This window comes from Centrocercus urophasianus, unplaced genomic scaffold (genome assembly GCF_019232065.1).
Source record: "Centrocercus urophasianus isolate 14NV4802_14NV808 unplaced genomic scaffold, USGS_Curo_1.0 seq_2, whole genome shotgun sequence".
Classification (NCBI taxonomy): Eukaryota; Metazoa; Chordata; class Aves; order Galliformes; family Phasianidae; genus Centrocercus; species Centrocercus urophasianus.
In genome coordinates this window covers 11,419,346-11,443,260 of record NW_024884755.1, presented here as the reverse complement: position 1 = coordinate 11,443,260, position 23,915 = coordinate 11,419,346, and the positions used below count along the sequence as shown (strand labels likewise).

At 35.7% G+C, this 23,915-nt stretch overlaps 1 protein-coding gene across 3 annotated transcripts in view; it reads left to right on the top strand.

The window, feature by feature from the left end:
- The window catches only part of ADAMTS18 (ADAM metallopeptidase with thrombospondin type 1 motif 18), a 68,344-nt gene that overhangs the window by 26,267 nt on the left and 18,162 nt on the right, over positions 1 to 23,915 (top strand). For 2 of the 3 annotated variants that reach the window (XM_042821800.1, XM_042821801.1), the window contains exons 4-16: positions 344 to 626; positions 2,722 to 2,921; positions 3,401 to 3,484; positions 4,303 to 4,462; positions 5,109 to 5,214; positions 8,068 to 8,205; positions 9,709 to 9,862; positions 10,305 to 10,400; positions 10,769 to 10,917; positions 16,300 to 16,472; positions 17,866 to 17,996; positions 18,172 to 18,295; positions 19,449 to 19,693. In XM_042821800.1, coding sequence (XP_042677734.1) covers positions 344 to 626; positions 2,722 to 2,921; positions 3,401 to 3,484; positions 4,303 to 4,462; positions 5,109 to 5,214; positions 8,068 to 8,205; positions 9,709 to 9,862; positions 10,305 to 10,400; positions 10,769 to 10,917; positions 16,300 to 16,472; positions 17,866 to 17,996; positions 18,172 to 18,295; positions 19,449 to 19,693 — 2,043 coding nt within the window. Of the gene's footprint in view, positions 1 to 343; positions 631 to 2,721; positions 2,922 to 3,400; positions 3,485 to 4,302; positions 4,463 to 5,108; positions 5,215 to 8,067; positions 8,206 to 9,708; positions 9,863 to 10,304; positions 10,401 to 10,768; positions 10,918 to 16,299; positions 16,473 to 17,865; positions 17,997 to 18,171; positions 18,296 to 19,448; positions 19,694 to 23,915 lie in introns of those variants that run through there. The other variant, XM_042821802.1, reaches the window with a different exon arrangement.

Below are 23,915 nucleotides of genomic sequence, written 5' to 3'. Positions count from 1 at the left end.
GTACGGCTGCACCATAACATGCTTAGATTTCTGCTTAGATTAACCTGATACCAGCATTAATGTTGCCTAAAAAGTTAATTGTAACACTGTGCGAAAGTGCTATGCTAATACTGTGGGGTACAACATTTTTGTTCTCCGTGTTACCAAACATAAACTTGGCCATATTCAAAGTGAAACAATGTATATTTAATTGGGAGGACTATCCAGATTAAATCTGGAGTAAATCCAATTTAGAGGACCACGTTTCAGTCTGTGTAGAGGCTTTGGAAGATCACTTTAAGAGCTAGCACGTTCCAGTCGTAAACTTTGACAATCGTCCTCTAATTTGTGCTCCTTTTTTTAGTCAGGTTTGATAAGGACACGGAAGATCGAATTCCTTATATCTCCATTACCTCAGCAGCTGGCGCAGGAGCACAACTACACATCACCTGCTGGGCACCATCCTCATGTCTTATATAAACGAACAGCTGAAGAAAAGGTGCACCGGTACACAGTACAGTCCAATCCCAAATCCTTTTCTCTTGGCCATCATAGAACTCACATTTACCACAAGTATCACGCGCAAGCGAATGGTTACCATCATGGAAGGTTTCAAAAGCAACATTTTTGTGGACGTCGCAAGAAATGTATGTAAGGAAACTTTCTCTCCTTGTTTGAGATAGTGGCTCTTAGAGACTGTATGGTGATAGCTGCAGTTTAGTCAGCTTTGTGATGGAGATGTAATAATTTAAAATAGTATGGCTATAAAGAGAAATAGATATGGGAAATGTGATTATTCCTTTAAATTGACTTCATAATTTCTTTATTAAGCAATCGGAATCACTGTTTAGTTTATCTAGATCAAAAGATCCCTTGCCTGACTTTTTTTTTGACATTTATATAGTTTTCAGTAAGGCATTCTGTTTCAGATTGCTGCTCTTCCACAGATAGTCCCTGAACTGTTCCCTGTTAGTTTGGGGAAATATAATTAATTAGGCTTAAAGATGGAGGAGAAGCTTTCTGAATCATTCATTTATGTAGGATGGAGAATAAATCTGTCGGAACTCACCATATGATAATGAAATTTTCAGCAACTGAGAACTTCCTAACTAAACTGTTTAAATAAAATTTTGGAGCCACTTTCTAAAAAACATTTTAAAACATATTATCCTGCCAAGGTCTATTCTGAGTCTTTCATTAGGCCCCAGATTTCTAAGCATTTTAGAGTCCCTTTGGACTCTATATGTGTACTTAGAATGTTCAGTTGAGTCTCTTTGAAATCTGATCTGCTTCTGACTTGAATTTCTTAATAAGGGTCTTTTGGATTTAGGATTGCTCACAATATTGAAGATAGTGTCAATCCAGTTATATTCTTCCAGCTTCCTGCTTGAGCAAGTGAGCAAGTTCCTTTTCCAAAAGCCATAAAGGGAATGCAGAGAAAAAACAAATAGAAGGGAAGGAATGAGAAAGGAGATCTTAGAAATGATGGCTGTCTGAGATTGATGCCTATTTGAAGCCTGAAAACTGCTTTTTAAAAACTGACTGCTTCTTCAGAAGCCTTGTTTCCTGAATTGAAAGCTAGGCTTCAATGCCAGGTGCTGTGATTCAAATTGTAAACTTGTGCATTCTGAGGTAGGTTAAAGCTACCTCATTACATACAGGAGACCCTTCCCTCCTATCTGGTTTTTGTGCTGACTGCTTCAGAGCAAACAAAATATTGCTAGAATAGCTCATGTGCTCTGTGGTATCTTATTTTATTTGTGTTGTTCACTTGAGTTACTTACATCTTATTCACTCTATCCTCTATTACTGCCTGTCCAAATTCAGAACTATTCATGTCCTCCTCAGCTTTTACACAGTGCTGGTTCCTGTATTAAATAAGAACATCTAATTTGGCCACCTGGAATAGAAAATTTTAGCTTGAAAAAACAAATGCACAAGCACTGAGTATGCAGCAGAACAGAAATCAATTCTATTAATACTGCCTGTATTTAAGATTAATTTAACCTAACCTAGGAATGAATCAATGCTTGCTGAACAGTAGGAGGGAAGAGCAGTCTGTCATAAAGACAGCTTGACCAACTCACCATCTTTTAAAATTTCCTGTGTTGGGAGTTTGTAAGGGCTGGAAAAGATAATCATCTTTCAAACTCCTTCTCACAATCTGTCTTCAGATCATAAAAAGTGACTAGTCAGTAGACCATGCTTAAAACATATTTCTGCTTAGGTTCTATTAGCAGCAGTGAAGCTCATCCAAGAGCAAAATTCTACTGCTTGTAGATTAGTCTACAGAACATGTAAATAGGAATACAAGAATCTTACTTTTGTGGTATTTCCTTTCTGTGCTGGTAGTGGACATCTGTTGTGGAGTTTTTTTATGAACCCTGCTATGTAAGTAGCACATCCCAAACTCCTCAGGACAGGCCAAATATGGGTATTCTGTTAATTTTTTATTTTTATTTTTTTTCCCACAGATGCCACCATTTTATTGTATTGGTTATTTATTTATTTACTTTACACTATATGTATGTGTATGGTTTTCTTATTTAGTTCTCTTCTTGTAATCATCCTACCCTGAAGAAGGAATCAAATCTTCTTGATAAATATACAAGAGCTTCCTGTCCAGAAGTATTACATACTGTAAAAATAATCTAAGGCTCTAAATCTTTATTTCCTTATCTGATGAAAACTGCTCATAAATGATCTGAACCCTTCCCCAAACTGAGTTTTATTTCCTTTTAGATGCACCTAAGCCACCCACAGAAGAGACATATATTCGTTCAGATGAATATGGGACTTCTGCTAGGTTCAGGAGATCATCTGCTAAAATTCAGAAAAATGGAAGTCTAAATGTTGAAACTCTTGTTGTGGCAGATAAAAAAATGGTGGAGAAACATGGCAAGGAAAATGTAACAACATATATTTTAACAGTTATGAATATGGTAAGATCTGATGTACTTGAAGTGTGTTATGATGTTTTTCCTGTGGAATATTGTCCTGTCAAACTCGTATCTTTCATTAGACAAATGGTGATACCAAAAGAGCATGCACACCTTACACAAACTCTTCTTCAGGTGTCATCTAGTGTATTACTTAGGTCAAGAAGCTTTTTAAAAAAAGGGTTTTAGATCACTGTCGTGTAAAGAACATAAATGTTTGGAAAATATTTAAAAATGTTAAATTCTAAAATGTGTATCGTGTAGTACAAAGGAGTCATTCATGAGAAATAAAAATTCACTTTGAATAAGTGGAGTGGTTTGGGGCATAATTCTGGGTTTGGACTAATCCTACAAGGTATATAATTTCATTAATGTACTGAAAGTTGAAGCTGAATGTGATAACTCAATTCATGCGTCTAGTCTACTTTAAAAGGATTTTTTTATATATGTAGTTGATGTTTCTTCTTCAATAATTACTGCAGGTTTCTAGTCTGTTTAAAGATGGAACAATTGGAAGTGACATAAACATTATCGTTGTGAGCCTCCTCCTTTTGGAACAAGAGCCTGTGAGTTGTGTCAGAATTTTTGTGGTGTATATTTTGTTTCATACTGTTCACAAGGAGCACTGGACATTCCCATTTTATGTATGTGAACTTTCATTAGAGTTTGTTATGATATAAAATGTAAGAACACTGAAATAACAAAAACCTCAAAAAGCATGTTTTCTACATTCCATGTTTTTCCATTTTTTAATACTAAATCTTAATTTTCACTTAAATGTTCTTTAGAACCTTAAGATAAATCTTAAAAATAATCCTGCATTTTCTTAGAGAGAGCTGTAAAGAGAAATCTAATTAAGAATCATTTAAATACGTTGAAAGGTTTTGAACTAAGCTCTCCAGTGTGATAATCAGAAGGAAGGAGTCAAAAGTCAGAGTGTAGACAGCATACAGCAGAAGTGGGAATGGAGCTGACTGTTTTGTCAATGGTCCTGAAAGGGAAGAAGAAAAAACCTTTCTGATGAAAAGAAATTTGTGAGGTATTCATTTACCTGGATAATATTTGTCCTCCAGAGAAGTATCACACATACTAATCACAAGGTAGAAAATATTTCAGCATTCAGCTTAATTGGGAATCAAATGTATTTGTATGCTGTAATTCCAACCATTGACTCTGAAAATATTATTTGGGGAATGCTTCAGTTTTATTCTGTAATTCTAATACATTCATTCACCAGCTGGTCCTCACAAACAATAAACATAGGAATGCATAAGTTCACATAGAGAAAGAAAAATCCCTATTCCCTAATTAACTCTTCTTCCTTCAGTGATCTTTCTCAAGTGCTGATGGAAGCATCTTATTTCTGTCTTTGAAATACCTACAGGGTGGATTACTGATTAACCACCATGCGGACCAGTCACTGAATAGCTTTTGTCAATGGCAATCTGCTCTAGTTGGGAAGAATGGAAAGCGCCACGACCATGCCATCTTGCTTACAGGTTTTGATATCTGCTCCTGGAAAAATGAGCCCTGTGATACTTTAGGTATGATATGAAAACTTCTGGATGTGAACAGCAACATCTTCATTTATAGACATTGCAGTGTCTTAAAATAAGAAAAGTCATTTTTTGCATATAATGTTAGACTTGTTGAACAGGAAAAAGCAGTACTACCATGCAGTATTAACACTACATCGTTTTCTTTGGAGTACCTAGCAGAGAAAGATTTCCAGAATTATTGCATTGAAGACGTTCTTCTGAGTTATGACCTCTGGAAGGAATATTTGGGATTTTGAAAATGTTTACGAGCCATTCTGATTAGATTTGTTTTGACCTTCTTTTATTTTATATATTTTACATTTTATATTTTATATTATGAATACTTACCCTTTTTGAATGAGATTCCTCCCTTATTTGGGAACAGTAAAGACACACGGGGGCAAAGAATAATCTTTACCAATAAAGTGCAATTAGGACGGTTAGGTTTGTGTTGCATTAACTTCTGATACAGGATCTCCTTTATTGTCAAATAAAAGTCTGCTTTAATTTTTCCATAATAAATCTGGTGAAGAAGAAAATCATATTGCATCTTTACGCACCATGATAGAATGGTTATTAAGATCAGTGCAGATGATATATGTATTTAGCATTCTGTAGAGGAACAACCTTTTCTACTGTCTCCTTCCTTCAGGATTTGCACCTATCAGTGGTATGTGCAGCAAATACCGTAGCTGTACCATTAATGAAGATACAGGCCTTGGACTGGCTTTTACAATTGCTCATGAATCTGGACACAAGTAAGTTACCTTTCATGAGTCTCACCTGCTCCTTCTATAGCTTAATTTGTATGTGAATGGATGCTTTCCCGTGAAACCTACTCTAGGGAATTTGCTCTAGCAGGAGATTTGGACTAAATGATCTCCAGAGGTCCCTTCCAATCCCGAGGATTTTGTGATTCTGTGAATTCTGGCTAACCACTGGCAGCACAGTAGCATCACTACTCTCTATGGAACAAACCTGAAATCAAGGCTTAGAGAAAGTGTGGACATACGGTCACTTTACTGTGTATCTTTCAAAAGCAGTGCTACTGTATTCTGTTGTTTGCTCAAGGCATGAATCCTTCTGCATGGCTGAATCAGGACTATTTAGTTTTCATTGTACAAATATGCTCTACAGTATATACTATGACCTAACGTCTACATGAGTGACCCTTTCACAAGTTTCTGTACATCTGAAGGGAAACAAGGAATTAAAGAATAATCCAGCTACAAGTGAAGTCCATGGGAACAGAGCCAATGCATTCAGTAGGACCAAATATGTAAAATGCATAGGGCTTGATCCTCCTGCCACACTAATGCAATTTCACTGACCTCAGTAGATTTTTAATGCGCTTCCATCAGAATTAGGAAGAGAATTATGCCCACAGCTCATTTTTCAAGAATTACCCCCTTTGGTAGACTAATCTTCCTTCTTATTTGTTTTCTTCTTACTGACTTTGAGAGATTACACTTGGAATATCTTTTCTTCAGTGTTGATATTTTTTTTTTCTTTTCCACCACTGCTTTTGATTCTTACATTACACAGCCTTTGGCATACTTTTATACTCTTGTCTAATGATATGCATCTTACATTCTGGAAAACATCTACCCCAGATACAAACCAGCTTTATTATCCTATGTTCATGTTTGTGTTCCTGAGACTACCCAGTGTGACGTGTAAAATGACAGAACTTGGTCTCTGTGATACAGAGATTTGTGGAAGAAAAACGTCCTCAAAACTATTGCCAGGAAATCCTAGCAATCACAAATACGCAGAATGCAGCTTTGGGAAGAGTGCTCTGTTTTATCATCTAAAGGTGTGAGGTACTTCAGTGCAATTCTGAACATTCAGGATCTCTGTCTACTGATCAGTGTTTATATAACAGGTTAAGAAGTGCTCTTATACTGTGTTTGTGTTGGAGAACAAGTGATGTTCTGTGGCAAATAATGAAAGTTCATACTATGGTAAAAAGTATTTCTTTGACAAGATGATGCATAAAGGACATTTCTTGGAGTTTTCTCATTTCACTCATCGTGTGTCTTTGAAAGTTACACACCTCTTTGTTACAGTCTTTTTATGGTTCCATTTAAGTACTTTATGTCTTTACCTGAAAGTTTTAACATTTTCTTTGGGAGTTGAGAGCCCATTATGTCGGTGGATATTAAAACTGGATTCTTTGGCTGCAATGCATGTGAACAAAGATTGTATCTTATAAAAGATTATAAAATATTAGCTCAGTTGGGACTTTTTTTTGTCCATTTGTGGAACGAGCCGTATATTTTAGCATGCTTGGAGCCACAGTTGATGGCAACACATTCAGTAAATGATGAGCCTGCAGTGATTTATGATAGAGGACAGAGCCCAGTAAACTGGATATTCTCTTCACATGCACACACTGCATTTATAAAGTTGCCAATGTATTACAATGTTGAAGTAACAGACTATGAAATTTCTATTCAGAACATACTGAAATTCACAAATACCCTGTATAATGAGTAAATACAACATAGTGAAACAAAACCTATTATATTAAATTTATTATGAAAATTAAATTTATTATGATCAAAAGCTCCACATCATTTATCATTTTCAATGTGGCTTTTATTATTGCTTACTTATTATTAATGCTACTAAATGCTTCTTTATATACTATGCATGTTTTCCTCAACTGGCCCTACATGCTGTCCTTAACTAGTAATAATAGTGACTCTGGGGTAATTTCTGTACAACAGTTGTCTGCACAACTCATCAGCTGCAGTTTTTTTGTTTGGTTGACTGACTTTTTTTCCTTCCTTATAAAGTACTCAGTATTTTAGAGATGTGAACATAGAGCATCTAGAGTATAAACCTGATTTTGACATTCATTTGCTTCATTTGACTAGGACTGCAAGGACAAAGAACAATAGTTTTGACTTGAACTTCTTAGTATCTCTGTTTCACCATGATATTGCATGGAATTCATCATCTGTTAATCTGCTTATTGAAGAAGGTGATATAGTAGATTCTTCTCTTTATTGCCTCTAAGTGTTCCTTCAAAGAGCAATATCATTTGTAGCAAGAGGCAGTTGACTCCAAATACTGTAAGTTGTTGGCTTCTTATGGAACGTCCAACAAGGTGGCCAAGTGCAATAGTTGTTTTTGGAAGCACAGGGAAAGGCTTTCATGACTGAATGCATCTGCTCATTTTAGATGTAGCATAAAACAGATGATAATAACTTTCATTTGCAATTCATGAAAAAACAAACAGGCAGGATTTCATGAAAAAATAAGAAATGGTTAAATGTAAAACTTCTCATACAGTCTGCAGCTGGTAATTAGATGCCACTGTCTTGTCATGGGCTCACACTACAGAGCTCCTATTCATCACCAATATGGGTCTTTCTTGAAAAATTACTATCTTTTTCTAATTAGACTGAAGGCAGTAAAATCTGAATGCTACTAAATGGAGCTCGTTTCATAACAACTGTCATTTTTGTGGTGTTTTGTGCTTGTTTTCAACTCTGTGGATTTCAGTCATAGAAGTGTTGCCTGTAATGTGTTTCTCCTGCCTCAAATTGTTTCTGTCTTCTGATTAATCAACATTTTCACTCTTATGTATGGCTCTTTTTCAGCTTTGGTATGATTCATGATGGAGAAGGAAATCCTTGTAGAAAAGCTGAGGGAAATATTATGTCTCCCACACTCACAGGAAACAATGGAGTGTTTTCTTGGTCTGTATGCAGCAGGCAGTATCTCAACAAATTTCTCAGGTAGGTCAGATGTAAATCTGGGCCAGAGCCAGGGAATGTATCTTACTAACTGGGCTTGAACTTTTGAACAGACATAAAAATTACTTAAGTGTGAAATGTACCTCTTTTAAAATGTACTCAAACCAGTGCACTATTTGAGCTCTCACACTTGGACTTTTGAGGCATACAGGTGGTATGGTATTTAAGTGCCTTTGTCCTGCCTCATTTCAAAAGAATGGCTTTCATCTTTTATGAATATCCTACATTAATGACTGGCATATCATTCCTTCTCAGGCATTCCTGTCAGCAACTAGGTTTGTTAGAGAATTAGCAGGAAGTAAACAGAAAAGAGAGCAGTCAGTGCTACCAAAGTCATTACAAAATGTAAATTAACATTAGTGGACTTTCTCCCTAAAGTTTCTCTCTTGATCTAGCTCATGTCACGAGTTTTTAAGTTTTAATTTTAAGTTTTTCATACACTTCTCCTGGAGAGAAAAAAAAAAGAAGATCTGAAGATCTATCTATTTCTCTGGAGTGTTAGCATTATTCAGTGATGCTTTTAAACAAGCTGTATTTTAGTTTACATTTGATGTCATCGTAACTGCACTCTTTTCTCGTAGAACTTTCCCTTTATTGAGTTTGTCGTACATAGGGAGGCTATACTTCATTATGCAAAAGTGTGTAACAGGTATCAGATAGAGATCCAGTAAGGATCTGTGAGGATCCCTGTAGATCTAGGATTTAAAGTAAGCAAGAATCAAGCACCTATGTTCTGTGGATCCAATGCTTGAATTCCAATTTAGTATCTTAAAGCAGTAAGGGAAAAGGGAAAAAAGAAAGAGCTCTGGTGATTTTGCCTTCCTCAGTGATGCAGCATATTCAGATTACCCAAATTTAGAATTAAAAAATCATGTAAGCCCTCCAGTGTGCAGTATGGCCCAAGAGACTTACACTTGGAAGATATATCCAAAGTGATCTTCCAAATATATGGTTTCTCAAACACAGATAAAGGAAAAAAAGCAGACCATAGCACAGCTTTGGCATTTAGCTGGATGCAGCCGGCCTAAAGCACACAAGCTGCAGCAGGCTCCTGTTTGTCAATCCACACTATGTGAACACTGAAATGAGCTGGTATCTGTGTTGTCTCCATTGTTTCCTGATTTGGGAACCCACTTCAGGAAAAAAGCAGAATAGATTAACTTGTTCTTGGTTATATGCAAATAAAGAGAACTGAAGAAAGTGACATAATTCTTTCTTGTCACAACAGCCAAAGCCTGGAAATTCTTGCCTCCATAAAAGTTTGCAGGTCAGGCTATCAACAAGATGTGTCAAGATCTTTTGGCTCCTGCAATATTCTTATTTCAGTAGATATTCTTATCTATATCTAGTAAGATATTCTTATTTCAGTACATGACTATAAAACTAGTTAAAAGTACTGTATACCATGCTATGCGTTTTTACTGTTCTGTAACAAATTGTTTTGATACGAAGATCACAGTCATTATTACTACATTCTCATTATAGTACAGCTCAAGCTGCCTGCCTGATTGATGAACCTAAGCAAACTGGACAGTATAAATACCCTGACAAACTGCCAGGGCAGATGTATGATGCTGACACCCAGTGCAAATGGCAATTTGGAATAAGAGCAAAAGTGTGCAACCTCAGCTTTGTAAAGGTACCTATTGATATTATTGTAACGCTGTAAATATGTAAAAATAACACTGAGGTTTCCAGATGCCAGGACTGTTTATCTACCACACCTTGCTTGGCAATTTGCTTTGAAGGCTTTTTGCCCCCTTTAAGAGATATCATAATTCCAGAGGAGTTTCAAAGGGAAATTTGTTCTTTTCAGGAGTCGTAAGAAGTGCAGTTGAATACATAAGACCCAAGACCTTGCCTTTATGCTTATTTCCTTATGCTTAAGGAAATGAACAGGCAATACAGCTTTGATGAAAACTTTCATGGGATGTGGGAGGTGGCAAAAGGAGGAAGTTTCTTGTTTTACTACTATGCATTAACTTGGAAGTCTGGTAAGGATTTATAAAGTTATACAAGAAAAAAGGGAAACTGACCCAACTTTGTGATGAAGGATTAGTATTTTTTCTTCTTCTCTTCAGGATATTTGCAAATCTCTCTGGTGCCATAAAGTGGGTCACAGATGTGAAACAAAATTCATGCCAGCAGCAGAAGGAACAGCTTGTGGTATAAATATGGTAAGTGAATGACAAAAGGGGAAGCATTTTAGCAGAATTTTTAAATAACGTGGGAAATTTTGGGGTTCTGACAGCCCAGGACCATCAGTTAACATGGATTTTTTGGAGAACATTAGCCAAAAAAATATATTCTGCAAAAGAACAGTTTTGAAGACTTGTACTTTAAAGATCTTAAACTCAGAGCTTGGACAATGTTCTACTTCAGAGTTCTTGTCAAACTGAGAACTATCTCAATTGGAAACATTTGGATTATTAGGCTAAAGCACTTGAGCTTTTAAATGTCCTATTTTTTTTTTTTTTTTTTTCTGTTTTGCACCTACTAGGTACCACTAACTCTGATGGGATATTTTTTGGCATTCTTTTGGCAGTGGTGTCGAAGAGGACAGTGTGTCAAATATGGTGATCATGGACCCAAGCCTGTAAATGGCCACTGGTCTGCCTGGTCTGAGTGGTCACAGTGTACTCGGACTTGTGGAAGTGGGGTCACATATCAAGAAAGACACTGCAACAATCCAAAGTAAGACATAGATATGAAAAGGTATTGTTTTTATACTATTTATGTTATTAAAACAAAAGAAAACAAAAAGAATATAGTCAATTTCTTGAGAGAAATATGTGTGAAATGCTTCTCAGGCTCTTTTTCCATGTCCAGTAAGACCAGTCAGTAGCTGAAGGACAGGCGTATGTTCTGCTAGTAGAAAGCAGTGGCTGACTGAAGACTTCTGGAACACAGAAACATCTATACAGCCCAACTTTTTGAATTTATTGTGTGACACTGCAGTTTATCAAACACCTGCTGCAGTAGAGAAATGCCACACAGACACATTCACACCTAATAATTTAAGAGTAAGTGAAATAATTCTTATAAGCTATTAAAAGACTCCTGATGGGATCATACTATCTTGTATAATAAACCAAAGTTGTTTAAAGTCAGTATCAAAATGGTTGTAGACAGATGACTTTGTATGTCTGCCATGTTCTTTGTATTCTTCCACGTTTCACAGGTCATAAAGTTGCTGAGCCATAGAATTGTATGGTACCTCATAAAACATTTCTGGTTTGTTCCTCTAGTGAATGTCTTACTGCTGTAAATACTACTATTCCACACACTACTATTTCATGGTAGAAATAAAATGTTATCAGATCAAAATCTTTTCCAAGTACTCAAATTATTGCAACTTACTAAAAAAAAAAAAAAAAAAAGATTTCACTATTTCATACAAAACTTTAACAGGCAAATACATATGAATTTGTCATTGCACACAATAAAAACAGCATTTAAACTACAGTAATAATAATAATAGAAAAAAAGAAAACATGAGAAGTTTATATGAGGCTGTAAGGAACCCTCATACCTATTATAGAGTGCTACAGTAGTAATATCCAAGCTTCATATATTATGTTAAGGGAAAATGCAAAAATGTAAATTAGTTAAAATAGTCTTTACTACCCTCAGTCAGTCAATCTTTGCAGATTCATAGCAGAGCATTCTCAACCTTTTCTGTCATTTCTCTGTGGTTTTTCTTACATAAAACTAGTTGGATATTTTCATTTTTAAAAGTATTTAGCAAGAGAATAAAGCCTTAATTTTGTCATACATATATCAAAATCTTTTTCTTACCTTAGAGCCTGTTTTTCCTGCTACATTTGCATGTATGGATGTCGCTCTCCCCCTGTGGCAGAAAAAAGTACATTAGTTGCAATGTTTCAGATTGGCTCATTGTAATAATTAGTAATGATTTCAAATGATGTTAATGCAAAGGTCTTCTTTTTGAAATGTGCCTTGTTGTAGCACTTTGAATTTAAAACTTGCATTCAGAGTGATCTATTCTAACTTCTGTAAAACCTGATGTAAAACCAAATGTCAGAACTGGACTGTATCTCTACAAAATCTAATTTTATTACAGTAGTGTTTATCCAGTAACTCCAGTTTATCCAGAGCAAAGAGAATAAACTGCAAATCTCTCTCAGAGTAAGAGTGATTAAAGGACTGTATAAAAGCCATCTACACAACACTGTATAACAGTGAATGAATATTCAGGTGACTGTATTTCACATCACAGAACTTTCGTATGTAAGTAGAATCATTAGAAAAATGATCCTACCCATTTTCAATGTTAAACCATATGGAAAGATTTATAGCCTACTGACTGTTCATTGTTCACTTCTAAATCTACAGATAAACAAAGAATAATGATTCCTTTCTTTCTGAACTTCTGAAATACATTTCAGATGTTTATACATTTCAATATATATATTATTTCATACGTAAGATATTTATTTCAGTCTTCTTAATCCAGGTTTGTGTAGGAGCTAATGTTTGTTTTGTTCAAATGCCTGACAGATGATTTTGGATAGCAAAATTCTGAGAATGCCAATAAATAATATGTGTTTGTATAAGAGATTATGACAGGGGCTGTGGATCTCTGAAGAACTGACTGGACTCTAACATGTTTTTTTTAAGATTAGTACTCCATTTTTTCTGAACAACTGACTTAGGAACACTGAGGGAAACTTCTAGGTTTCTGATGATTTCAGTGGTGACACACCTTACTTAAAAGCTTAAAGACAGGTGAGGAATGTAGCTCCAGGCTGCTGCTTATGAAAATCTCATTATCTGTGCTTGTATGTGAAATTCACCTCTTGAAAATGATATCCAACCAATTCAATTTCCTTTTGTTCGATAATTACAAGATGGATGTTTTGTCTATACCCAAGCAGCTCTGGCTATGGCTTCTGAATTATCACCTCAGTTCTGTGTGAATTTGTAATAACAAACACGTATGGAGGTCATCTGTAGAACATGGCCAGCAAGATTTGCTAAAATCACTATGTTTCTCTAAATTGTCCCAGTGTAAATTCGTGGATCTGGTTTTCACACATCACATTTTACAATCAAGGTACTTTTCCAAGATACAAATATATTAAATCAGTTAATAGTTTGCTGAGAAAGAACCTAAAGAGTGAGAGATTTAAATGAATACCTAAATCATATCTCTGATTGTGAAAGACATTTTAGACCTTTTGAATATGTGCAGAGAACTATTGTCCATCTTTGTGACACTGTCATAACATGGCCATTACATGAGTAGGAAGTTGAATTAAATTAATTACAAACCATGGGAAAAAAAGTAGTCCAGAAATTTCAGTTTAATTCCCTATTCAGTTTAATGTATTAAATGTTTCCCCTCATCAGATTACTTCCATGATTTTATACTCCATGTTGCATTCCAGTGAATAGCAATTTTATTTTCCTTCATTGTTCATTAAGTGTATTCTGAAAAGGGTAGAAACTGTACGATTTATTTAAGTTCCACTTGTAGCATTTTAATATTTGACTCTTGTATGAAGTGGAGTTTGGCAGCTTTGTACTCATGCTGCTTTTACAATTCATTCTTTGGACACAGATCTTTTGCAATCCTTTCTTGCTTAGTTACTTACTTCTCCAGTTATCATCAGTAAGGCCTCAGTTCTATCAGCATTTATTCATGCAAGCATCTTTACCAGCCTATGCCAAAGCTGGGAAGGTACACACATGAAAGTTTAGGCTTGATCTGCACTCAGGGCACTATACTGCTATAGTGGAATACCAATGAGCATGGTAATACTCACAGAGCTACTGTTAGCCTCAAAGCTAAAACCTGTTGGTATAAACCAACTAACAGAAGCATGATTTTATCAGTGTAGATAATAGCCTTTTCCCTGAAATTTGCTTTTATAGCCCTTTAGATTCCTGTGAGTTACTTAACACTTCCTGACATCATGATGTAAGAAAGGAAGTTGGAAATGCTTCTATGGATTTTCTGGCCAGCAGTTTCAGTAATGAGAGTGTACTGTAAGATCAAAATACTGCTGTGACAGGGTTGGAGAACAGAATGCCTGTTTAAGTGTTTCCCTAGTTTGGTGGAATTTTATACCATCTTCAAATACAAGCCTGTGGCTAGAGATCATGATCTAGCCATAAATAATTCTATTATATCATTTATTTGGTGGCATTTACTTGGAATAAGGTTGCTTCTTTTCTGTACACTAAAGCAGATTTGTTCTCTGGGGTAGAAGAGGTCAAAAAAATCATACATGTGCTGAAGCTGAAAAGAAAATCTGTAGAGACTTGAGTAAGAACCCAACACTTGGCTGACTTAACTGCAAGCTCCCCCAGTTGCAAAGTCAACACAAACACTCCTGGACTTCATGGATGTTTCACATCCTTCCTGCCCTTCAAGGAATGAATTGCCACCACCTAAGACAGAAAATCTGACTCTAAGACCTTTACTGCTGTACTGTCTAGTATCGGCATAGTTAGTAGATGAGCACAAGAAAAGGTCAGCTAAAGTGTTTCTTCCACAGTATGTTTCTCTGGTGCTTCAACTCAGTTTTAAATGGAGTAGAAAAGTGTTTCTCTCTTCGAGAAAATTCGGATATTGTGCACATTCCAAGGCGACTCAAAACACGAGAAGCAAGCCCCAGCATGGTTAATGGGTTAGATGTATGAGAATTAAAATTTATAGTAAGCAAATGGTGTAAAAATAAAATGTATGGGCATTTTCTCATTCTTGTTGCACCAAGCTGTGTCCGTATTACTCCATAGTCAGAAGTTGCTTGAGATACTTGGTACAGCTTACAGTTTACAGTATGCTTTTTAAGGCTTTAAACAAGCAATGCTGATCATACTTGCTGCACCCATACCTTTTATATTAACTATACATTTAGCTATCATCTCTATGTAATATTTTACATTTAAATATGTATTTGGTAGTATTTATATTTAAAATTATCTTAACTACCACTAATTATTAAATAACTAATAATTTGTCTAAGTACTTTTACTATCTCATATGTTTTATGCTCATTTTTCCCTAATGTGTGTGTGTGTCTAATATGCTCATGGCAACCACTGAAAGATCATAGCTTATTTTCCAAGTTTTCCTAATTTTTAAATATCATAGTATAGATGTGTGAAGAATTGTTGCTTTTTTTTTTTTATTTTATTTGATGCAAGAAATAATATAGTATCACAAAGTTCTTAAGAGTTTGGGGTTTTGAAGACTTGGTTCAATGCTTGCAGATATATATCTGAGAGCAATGGAACTGCAAAAATAACATCAGTGGATTCTTAGGAGATCCAGAGGGAATAAAAAAGTGAGTGAGTATATTTCTCAGCAGTTTATGAGACCCTTCAGTCACTTTAAAAAATGCAGTTCTTACATTTTTACATTGGCTTACAGCTGTGTGCATAGATCAAGTAGTAACAAACACACACACGTACATATTATTCTGATAGCTTAAGATATGAGCAAACTAACAGAATGCATTCTTTTCATCCTCTCCAGAGTAAGGGAAATTATGGTTTGTTGAAGCAGATATGATACATTTGAAGTTACCCACAGATATCAGTGGTCTCTTACAGGAGGCAACTATGCATACTTTCCTACTACCTTTCACTGTTTTAAACCAAGCTTTTAAAAAACGATTTACCAGAAAATAAAAACAACGAAATGTGATTATTTTGTTCTCACTGATCGGTTTTGTGTTATTCTTTATTAACTCCTAGTGTGATAGGCAATTTTTGCACATGTTCATTTGCATTACAGCAGAGTAAGGATAGCCATATAAAAAGAGTGAAATCAGCCAACACAAATAGCCCTGTAAATTTTAATTAGCGAAAACACTGTTCACCTCTAGATGTTTGCATCTTTGCTGAGATTGCAGTGATCCATGAAGATAATTCATGGCAACTGCTTTGCTGGGTTTTAGCAACTATGAAAATTAATGGTTTGCGTAAGAAATACCGATTCCCCAAGACAACTCTTATTTTCTCTGTTAATGTGTGTGTAACATGCCAATCACATAAAAAGTAGGTGTTGCCAATGATTTTTTTTTTCTTTTCTTTCTTTTTAAGGCCACAGTATGGTGGCAAATTCTGCCAAGGTTCCAGTCGTATTTATGAACTTTGCAATAATCAGCCATGTCCAGCAAATAGTTTGGACTTCCGTGCCCAGCAGTGTGCAGAATACAACAGCAAACCTTTCCGGGGATGGTACTACAAATGGAAACCATATACTAAAGTGGAAGGTAATTATGCCACAGCTTCGATGGACAAAGGCAATTGCAGGAAGCAAGCTATCAGCTGTAATTCATCCATATTCGTTAGGCAAATATCACCCTGATGTAAGCAAACAGAAATTCAGTTGGCTTATTTGAGGTATGTTTGCTTTCCAGCACAGCAGAATCCGTCCTCTTATGTGATACCATCTGTACGAACACGCAGAGTTCATTTCGGTTGAGAATTTAAATCTTTGTCCTTATCATGACTCCCTCACCATTGCTGTTCCTTTCTTTAATATTATATTAGATATATTTTAGTATAAAGCCAAAATAATAGACAACAACAAAAATGCCATTAATTTTTGTGCATGGGAAATGTGAGCTCACACAGTAAAACTACCAGAATCTTCTTTTCTACGGAATGGTCTCAGATTTCAAAATCTAATCATAAACAAAACTCACTTTTCTACTGCTACAGTCCCGTAAGAATCAGAAAGATAAACAATGTACTGACGTACATCTTTTGAAGTCATCTTTCACTGAGAGATCTTTATAAAATTTAGGTATCAATAGCTGTCTCTTGTCTTTTGTGGAATTAAATAATATTTTTAATTTACGCATCTTTATTCTGTAAATACTTTGCATCAGTATTCTCCACTGTACTCTTGATAACATGGTCTGTTTCTCAAAACTGCTACAGATGCTTTGCCTCTGTAGAAAGTGGAGTCCTAATTACAATTGAAAACCCAACTGAAAGAAAAAGAATACTATTTCAAATTTAATTTCATGTTCCTGAACATTCTATATTGCTCTATTGGTATTAAAATGATACTTTGTGTCAACACATACAATTGCATCACTGTATTGGCCAGCATATAATTTATCAGTCCCTTATAAGCACTATATGTGAATAAGAAGAAATTTGATTGACAGTTGCTTGGACTTTTTAGAGGAAATGTGCCTTGCTTAGGGGAAACCTGTTCCCAGTACTAGCTTCCAGCTGAGCACTTGTGCAATCTTATCTTTTTAAAATTTTAATAAACTTTAAGAACAAATATTACAATTTCCAATTTCTCTTAATAAAAAATGAAATTTGAAACTGGGTACAAGTAGAGCTGAAATCATGGCCACATCAGCAAAGCTCACAGAATGTGCCTGCTTTTACACTGCTGTTCAACTCTTAATTCTCTGAGTATGTGGACCATTAAACCCACACATTGTTTTAAAGGATATTTGGCTGTAATTCCACCTATCTTGGGATCCTAACATGTCAGGACACAATTAATTCTTGTAGCTGCTAATTGTCACCTAGGATGCAGGAAGAAGCAGCTGGATGCTTAGTGTTGCTTTTTTTGTTTATTTTTAAGCCATGCCCCAGGTCTAGTAATACTTCTTTGTTTTTGTTTTTTTTTCCCTTCAGAGGAAGATAGGTGTAAATTGTACTGCACAGCTGAAGACTTTGACTTCTTCTTTGCAATGTCCAGCAAAGTGAAGGATGGAACCTTGTGTTCTCCGAATAATTACGACGTTTGCATTGATGGAATTTGTGAAGTAAGATAAAATTAAGTTCCTTACAATCCTAATGTCTCTTACTGTTCCTTTTTTCCTTTTTTTTTTTTTTTTTTTTTAATAATAATAAGTGGGAAATTGATTCCTTTGTAGAAAATGCAGCTGTTTCTTCAAATCTCTTGTGTTTGAGTCCTTCACTTCTGCCTTTTGGTTGCAGCAAGTAGGGTGTGATCATGGACTTGGTTCCAAAGCTGTACTGGATGCTTGTGGAGTTTGTAAAGGAGATAATTCAACATGCAAGTTCTTTAAAGGCCAATACTTGATCCAGCACAAAGCTAATGGTAAGCAAAGCTGTTTCACATGATCATCAACTCATTGCTCTGCTGTATCCCCATGTAATATATATGATTCCTTGCTCATTAGGGCAGTGGTTAAAAGTCCAGATGTGAACTGAAAATCACAGGGAGAGTGAGAGAAGAGTTCACATTTCTCCTGTTTCTTGGTAACAAGAAAGCTATGAACATAAGTCTTGGTTAGTTAATCTGCAGGCATTCCTCTTGTTTCTTAAAACACTTTCCTTTTATGTATGAATTTCCTTTTTAAAAAGATTTTAGGATTTGTGCAAGTGTGTCAATAGTTCTGATTGGAATGGGACAATGGAATTTCCCATTATGTGTACCATAAGAAGTGAAACACAGCATAATGCCAAACAGGAGAGTATTTCCATGCCCATTTTCAAATTAAATTGATTGAAAGCAATCCAGTTGATATAGAGGATGAGCCAGTCACTAGGATGAAGACTTTTCTTTAGTGGTCTATCACAGGTTTGCTATAAAGTCCTCTCACTGAAGCACAATCTCTTTACCCCCATGGATAATTCGCAGATCCATTAATTGAAGATATAAGATGTGTGACATCTTACATCTCACTACAGTGAGATGTAGCAGGAAATTATTTAGGATATTGTTATATAGAAATATAATACTAGAATAATCTAACTATGCTTTGTAAAATGAGCTGTGTGCAATGTGAGTGCTGGAGGCTGTCAGCAGTGTATGAACTGATTGTAGAATGAAGTAGTGATCCAGTGTTATATGGGGCACTGTGGGGGCTCTATCACGGTGCATCTGACCTCAACAAGATTGTTGATGACTGAAGTAGGACCTTCCCTACTGCAGAGAAATACAGGGAAAACATAGTAAAACATTTACAGTGAAACCATCATTATTCTGTTCTACATTTTTCTAAGGTGAACTTGCTGCTTCTTGTCTTGAGTGACACAAAAATTCTAGGAATTGAAATACCTCAGAGTCACTCTGATTACAGACTGCATAGGGGGGTTAAAATCAGAACTGCTTTCTTCTTATGGAAACGGAGTAACTTTGGTAGATCAGAACAGCTGCCTTCAGTATCTTTCAAATTGGCTCAAGAAGGAGAAGCCTTCTCTGTCTGTACAACAATTGCAAAAATGTTGCTTTACTTCTTTTATTTCAGACTACTATGCTGTGGTCACTGTCCCAGCAGGAGCACGCAGCATTCACCTCCATGAAATGCAGATCTCCACCAGCTACCTCGCAGTGCGCAACCTCAGTAAAAAGTATTATTTAACAGGAGACTGGACAATTGACTGGCCAGGAAAGTTTCCTTTTGCTGGAACAGTTTTTGATTATCAGCGCTCATTTAACCATCCAGAGAGTCTATATGCAGCTGGACCAACTAATGAGACGCTGGTCTTTGAAGTAAGCTTTTTTCTATTTATTCTTCCCTTGATGTCTATTACAGAATCAGTAACGACAGCTTTAGCTCTGTGCCATAGCTCTCAGAAAGATTAAAGAATAGCGTTGAGTCATGATAGTATTCAGACTTAATTGTGTAGTCATGCTAGATTGAAAGGCCTTTCAGCAGTTCATCAAGGTTTGAAGTTTACAAAACTGTCACAAATTCAGTGAAAAGAAAGGTGCATAGAACATAGCGTGTAGCATTATTTCTCCTTTGCTGCACAATGGTAGTAGTGATTATAAGCACATCCCACAAGTGGTGTGCTATAAAACTTAGTGATGCAAAAAAACAAATCTCAGTTATGCTATAGGGCTTAAAAGTAACACTTTCAAATAGTACCTTGGAAAATGCAGGCACGTGTAGTCCTTTTTACGTCTACCTTGGGACACAGATGGTCTAAGCACCACACATTAGGCTCCTGGGTAGTTTCTGTTAATTCGGTTTTATTGGCGATAGCATCTAGAATAAAAACTTTTGTATATGTTTATCTCCCACTCGACTTTGTACTACTTACTCTGTCTGCCAGATGTCCTGTGTTGAGACTACGTTGAGGAGAAAGTAAATTTGGTACATAGATGGTTTGATACACCGATGCACTGAAAATGAGCCACAAGTACTTCTGTTGTGGGAAACATCTCTGCATTGGGTCGCCTTACTAGATTTTCTGTTTAAATGTATCAGAACATCTGAGGGTCAATATCTGACTGAATCACCTAAGTGGATCGTTCACCACATTAGTTGTCCTGCTTTGTTGGAAGGCTCTAGCAAATCCCTGCATTTTAACTTGTCTGTTATGTGTGTTTTGATTAATCCTGTCATGGGAGAAGGAAGAAGCACTCCCCAGGAGAGATTCAATTCCTTCCCACATCTTCCAGCAATACCCTCTCCAGCTCACTAGCAAACACCCCTTTCTCTAGAGAGTATGTGGGGAGCATGAGGGCTGTACCCACTCTGAGGCAGTGGTTGGTGGTTCTTCATCCTATCACGTAACACCGTAACTGAACACTGCTCTCTGCACAAGTTTAGCAGGAGCGGTTAACCAAGAAATCTGCATCCTGTTTCCATTACACAGCTTTGTTCCTTTAAACTTAGAAACACAACAAATATAGACTGTGATATGAAATACATTCTTCAAGGATTATTTAAACTTTCAGAGCTATTCAGTCAAGTTTTATTTTAAATACTGAGGAGCCTTACCATTATTCATACTGAGTAATGTACTTAAGCATCTATTTAAGCACCATTGAAGCTCACAGACCTTGAACATGTGTTAAAGTACCTTAGGATGGACAGTTTGACATAGGAAAAAGGTGTGTATTTTAGCAAATTATCACACTTTGAATCCCTTTTTAAAGTATAGGTTAGCAAGAACATTTTAGTCCAAAGAAGAGTTTTGGCCTACAAGTTACAGACATGCTTCCATGTCCATAAATCATTTCCAAAATAGCCATATAACAAAGAAATAAGCGTACTTATGAATGTTATTAAATGCTAATCTGAACTCTCAGGAATTTTGTTTGTCATAATACAAAGTAAATTGAACACCATTATAACAGAACTAAAGTATGAATAATAAATTGCCTCTAGATGACTTACTTGGCTGCATGTCATGCAAATACTTCACAGAATAAAGATTAAAGAAAAAACAATGCCAAGTACCACTTCTATTTTCATCCTATCATATTATGCTAAACAGTTTTATTAAGATTTAGCATTTAACTCGAGGCTATTGCTCCTACAAAAGCTTATTTAAACTTTTCTTGTATTTTTATTGAAATACCTACACCACTGACTTTAGTAACTAGGGATTCTAACAACTGCAAATGTTAAAGTTATGTATTCCCCAATTATATGTATCTGTTAGCTGTAATAAAGATGTCATTAAATAATTTAAGCAACAAGCTGAATTCTGGAAAATATGCAAAATCTTGTTTGTTCAGAGATCTCCATTATTTATGCTTTATCAATAACTAAGCAGCAAAAAAATGCCAGTGAAAACTAAAGAACACATTTCTGTGTGAAAACACACATTGCTGAATATCTATTTGCAATATAGTAGTGAAACAAGTCCCACTCAACAATAAATACTAGAAACCATTGGAAGGCTGAATGATGGAACATTTAAGCATGCTATGTTGTAGATTTGCTTTTATCTCATTTGTAACTTTCAAAGAATTGTACAAAATAAATCCTGCCAGCAAATTTTTTATCCAGTTAAGTTGCTTTTCAGTAAGATGAAGCTTTCCAGGGTCCGGACTTCAATTTCTTCCTGTAATTGAAATATTTTTTCTTTATTTTTAATTATGTTATATTCAACACCAATTTAATAATTATTTTCTGGATTCGATTTTCTCCAGAATAATTCAGTGGAGGTCCTTGTAAAAACATACACTGCGGGGACTGAGAAACTGAATAAACTGCATGAGTAAATACTGGAATTTTTCAAGCAAGCACCAAATACAAGTTTTTGTACTTTTCTACCATGATCAGAAAGACAGATTAGCAGAGCTTGTGCTTAGTTGTGTAGTCATAGTTTTGCTAGACATTTGTGTGGTGACCCAAGCAACCCAGGGTTTCAACTGCATTTCTGGATGCAAATCAATCTGCTGCATCCAGAAGGTTGAGGTTACACACGTCCTCTGAGCAACATTCACAGGAGAGGATGGGAGCAGTGCTCTGCAAACATGGGTCCAGAAAGGTCTAGCACATCTGTGCTCAAGGCAATCACTTCCTTTGAAATGCAGTTTTTCTCCAAAATATTTTCTTGAAAGAGACATCTGAAGCATGTATTAAGAAGGAAGAATGAAACCTAAATAAGAAAAAAACCTTGAAATTCCCTATTGTCTTGCATACCACAAGTAATAGTTCAGCCTTACAGTCATACTATGTTTCATATTTATGTCTCATTGTACAGCATGTTCCTGTGCATCTGTGTTTTTCTATCAGGTTTTTCCAATAGCTAAGCTGACACGTGTCATTTAATCAGACTTTGCAGTCCTATTCAGTAACGGATGAGAGACGAAAATCACAAAATACTTTTTTTATCTATCCTGGAATTAAAAAAAAAAACAAAACAAAAAAACCAACCCCAAATGCACACATATATATATTTACATATGTTATGTATGTGTAATTATGGAACCAGTCAGACCAAAGAAGACAAAGAACAGCAATTGTGTACTTCAGCTAGATTGTGGGACTGAAAATTACAAAATTCAGTGGCCAAATGTTTTTTGAGGAGGAGGAGAACATTGTGTGAAGAATGCACAATTCAAACTGTAGGACGAGTATTTCCTGAGTACATCTTCTGGAAGTCTAAATGCAGATTTAAATGAGATTTTAAGAATTTATCAAAAGCACCTTCTGGACTGTTGAAGAAGTAAGCTGACAGATGTAGCAAAAGCAAAGCAGTGTATACCAGTGCCCTTCAAAATTTGTAAATCTTTCTGAAATGGCTGTTTGTAATATTGATACTTTGGTGATTGTGGCTTTGTAGAAACCAATAATAGCCTAAATGAGAAATATTCAGGGGTTGAGAAGGCAGTTCCCAAAATGTCCAAATTCAAATGAGACAGGAAATAACAAAGGTCAACATGGTAGAAATATGATAGTTAAATGATAATTCAGGATCAGAAATCAATACCAGGTTTGAAAATATGATTTCTGTAGCATAATTGTCTCATCTCAAATGGAAACATACTGGATTTTTTTAAAAGTAGTTGAATATATTCAGCTTATTTATTTGTCAGTCATGTAAGGTCACCACTGCCAACTTAAAGACCTTGACAGTATTTTTATCTTAACTGAAAAATACTTAACCTGAGGAAGAACGAACAGTAAATTTGTCATTCATTCATCTAGATTAGGAAATGAGGGCTGAAAGTCATCACCTCTAAATGCTGAAATTACTTTCCATAAGATGCTCACAGAGCATCAGGGACATCAGAGGGCTCCATTGACACAGGTCTCAACGTATGAGGGGAAGTCACTGATGACTTCGGTTTGCTGAAATATTCAGTCATCTTCCACCACTGACTTGAATTAAGGGAAAGACTCTGACAGTGCAAAAGAAATTGAACTACTAGGCCAACCCCAAGAATATTGTATAAGCTAACTTAAAAACACAATAGTTTGATGATTGATTTGTCCATTCCATCAGTAAATGAATGAGGAATTAACTTC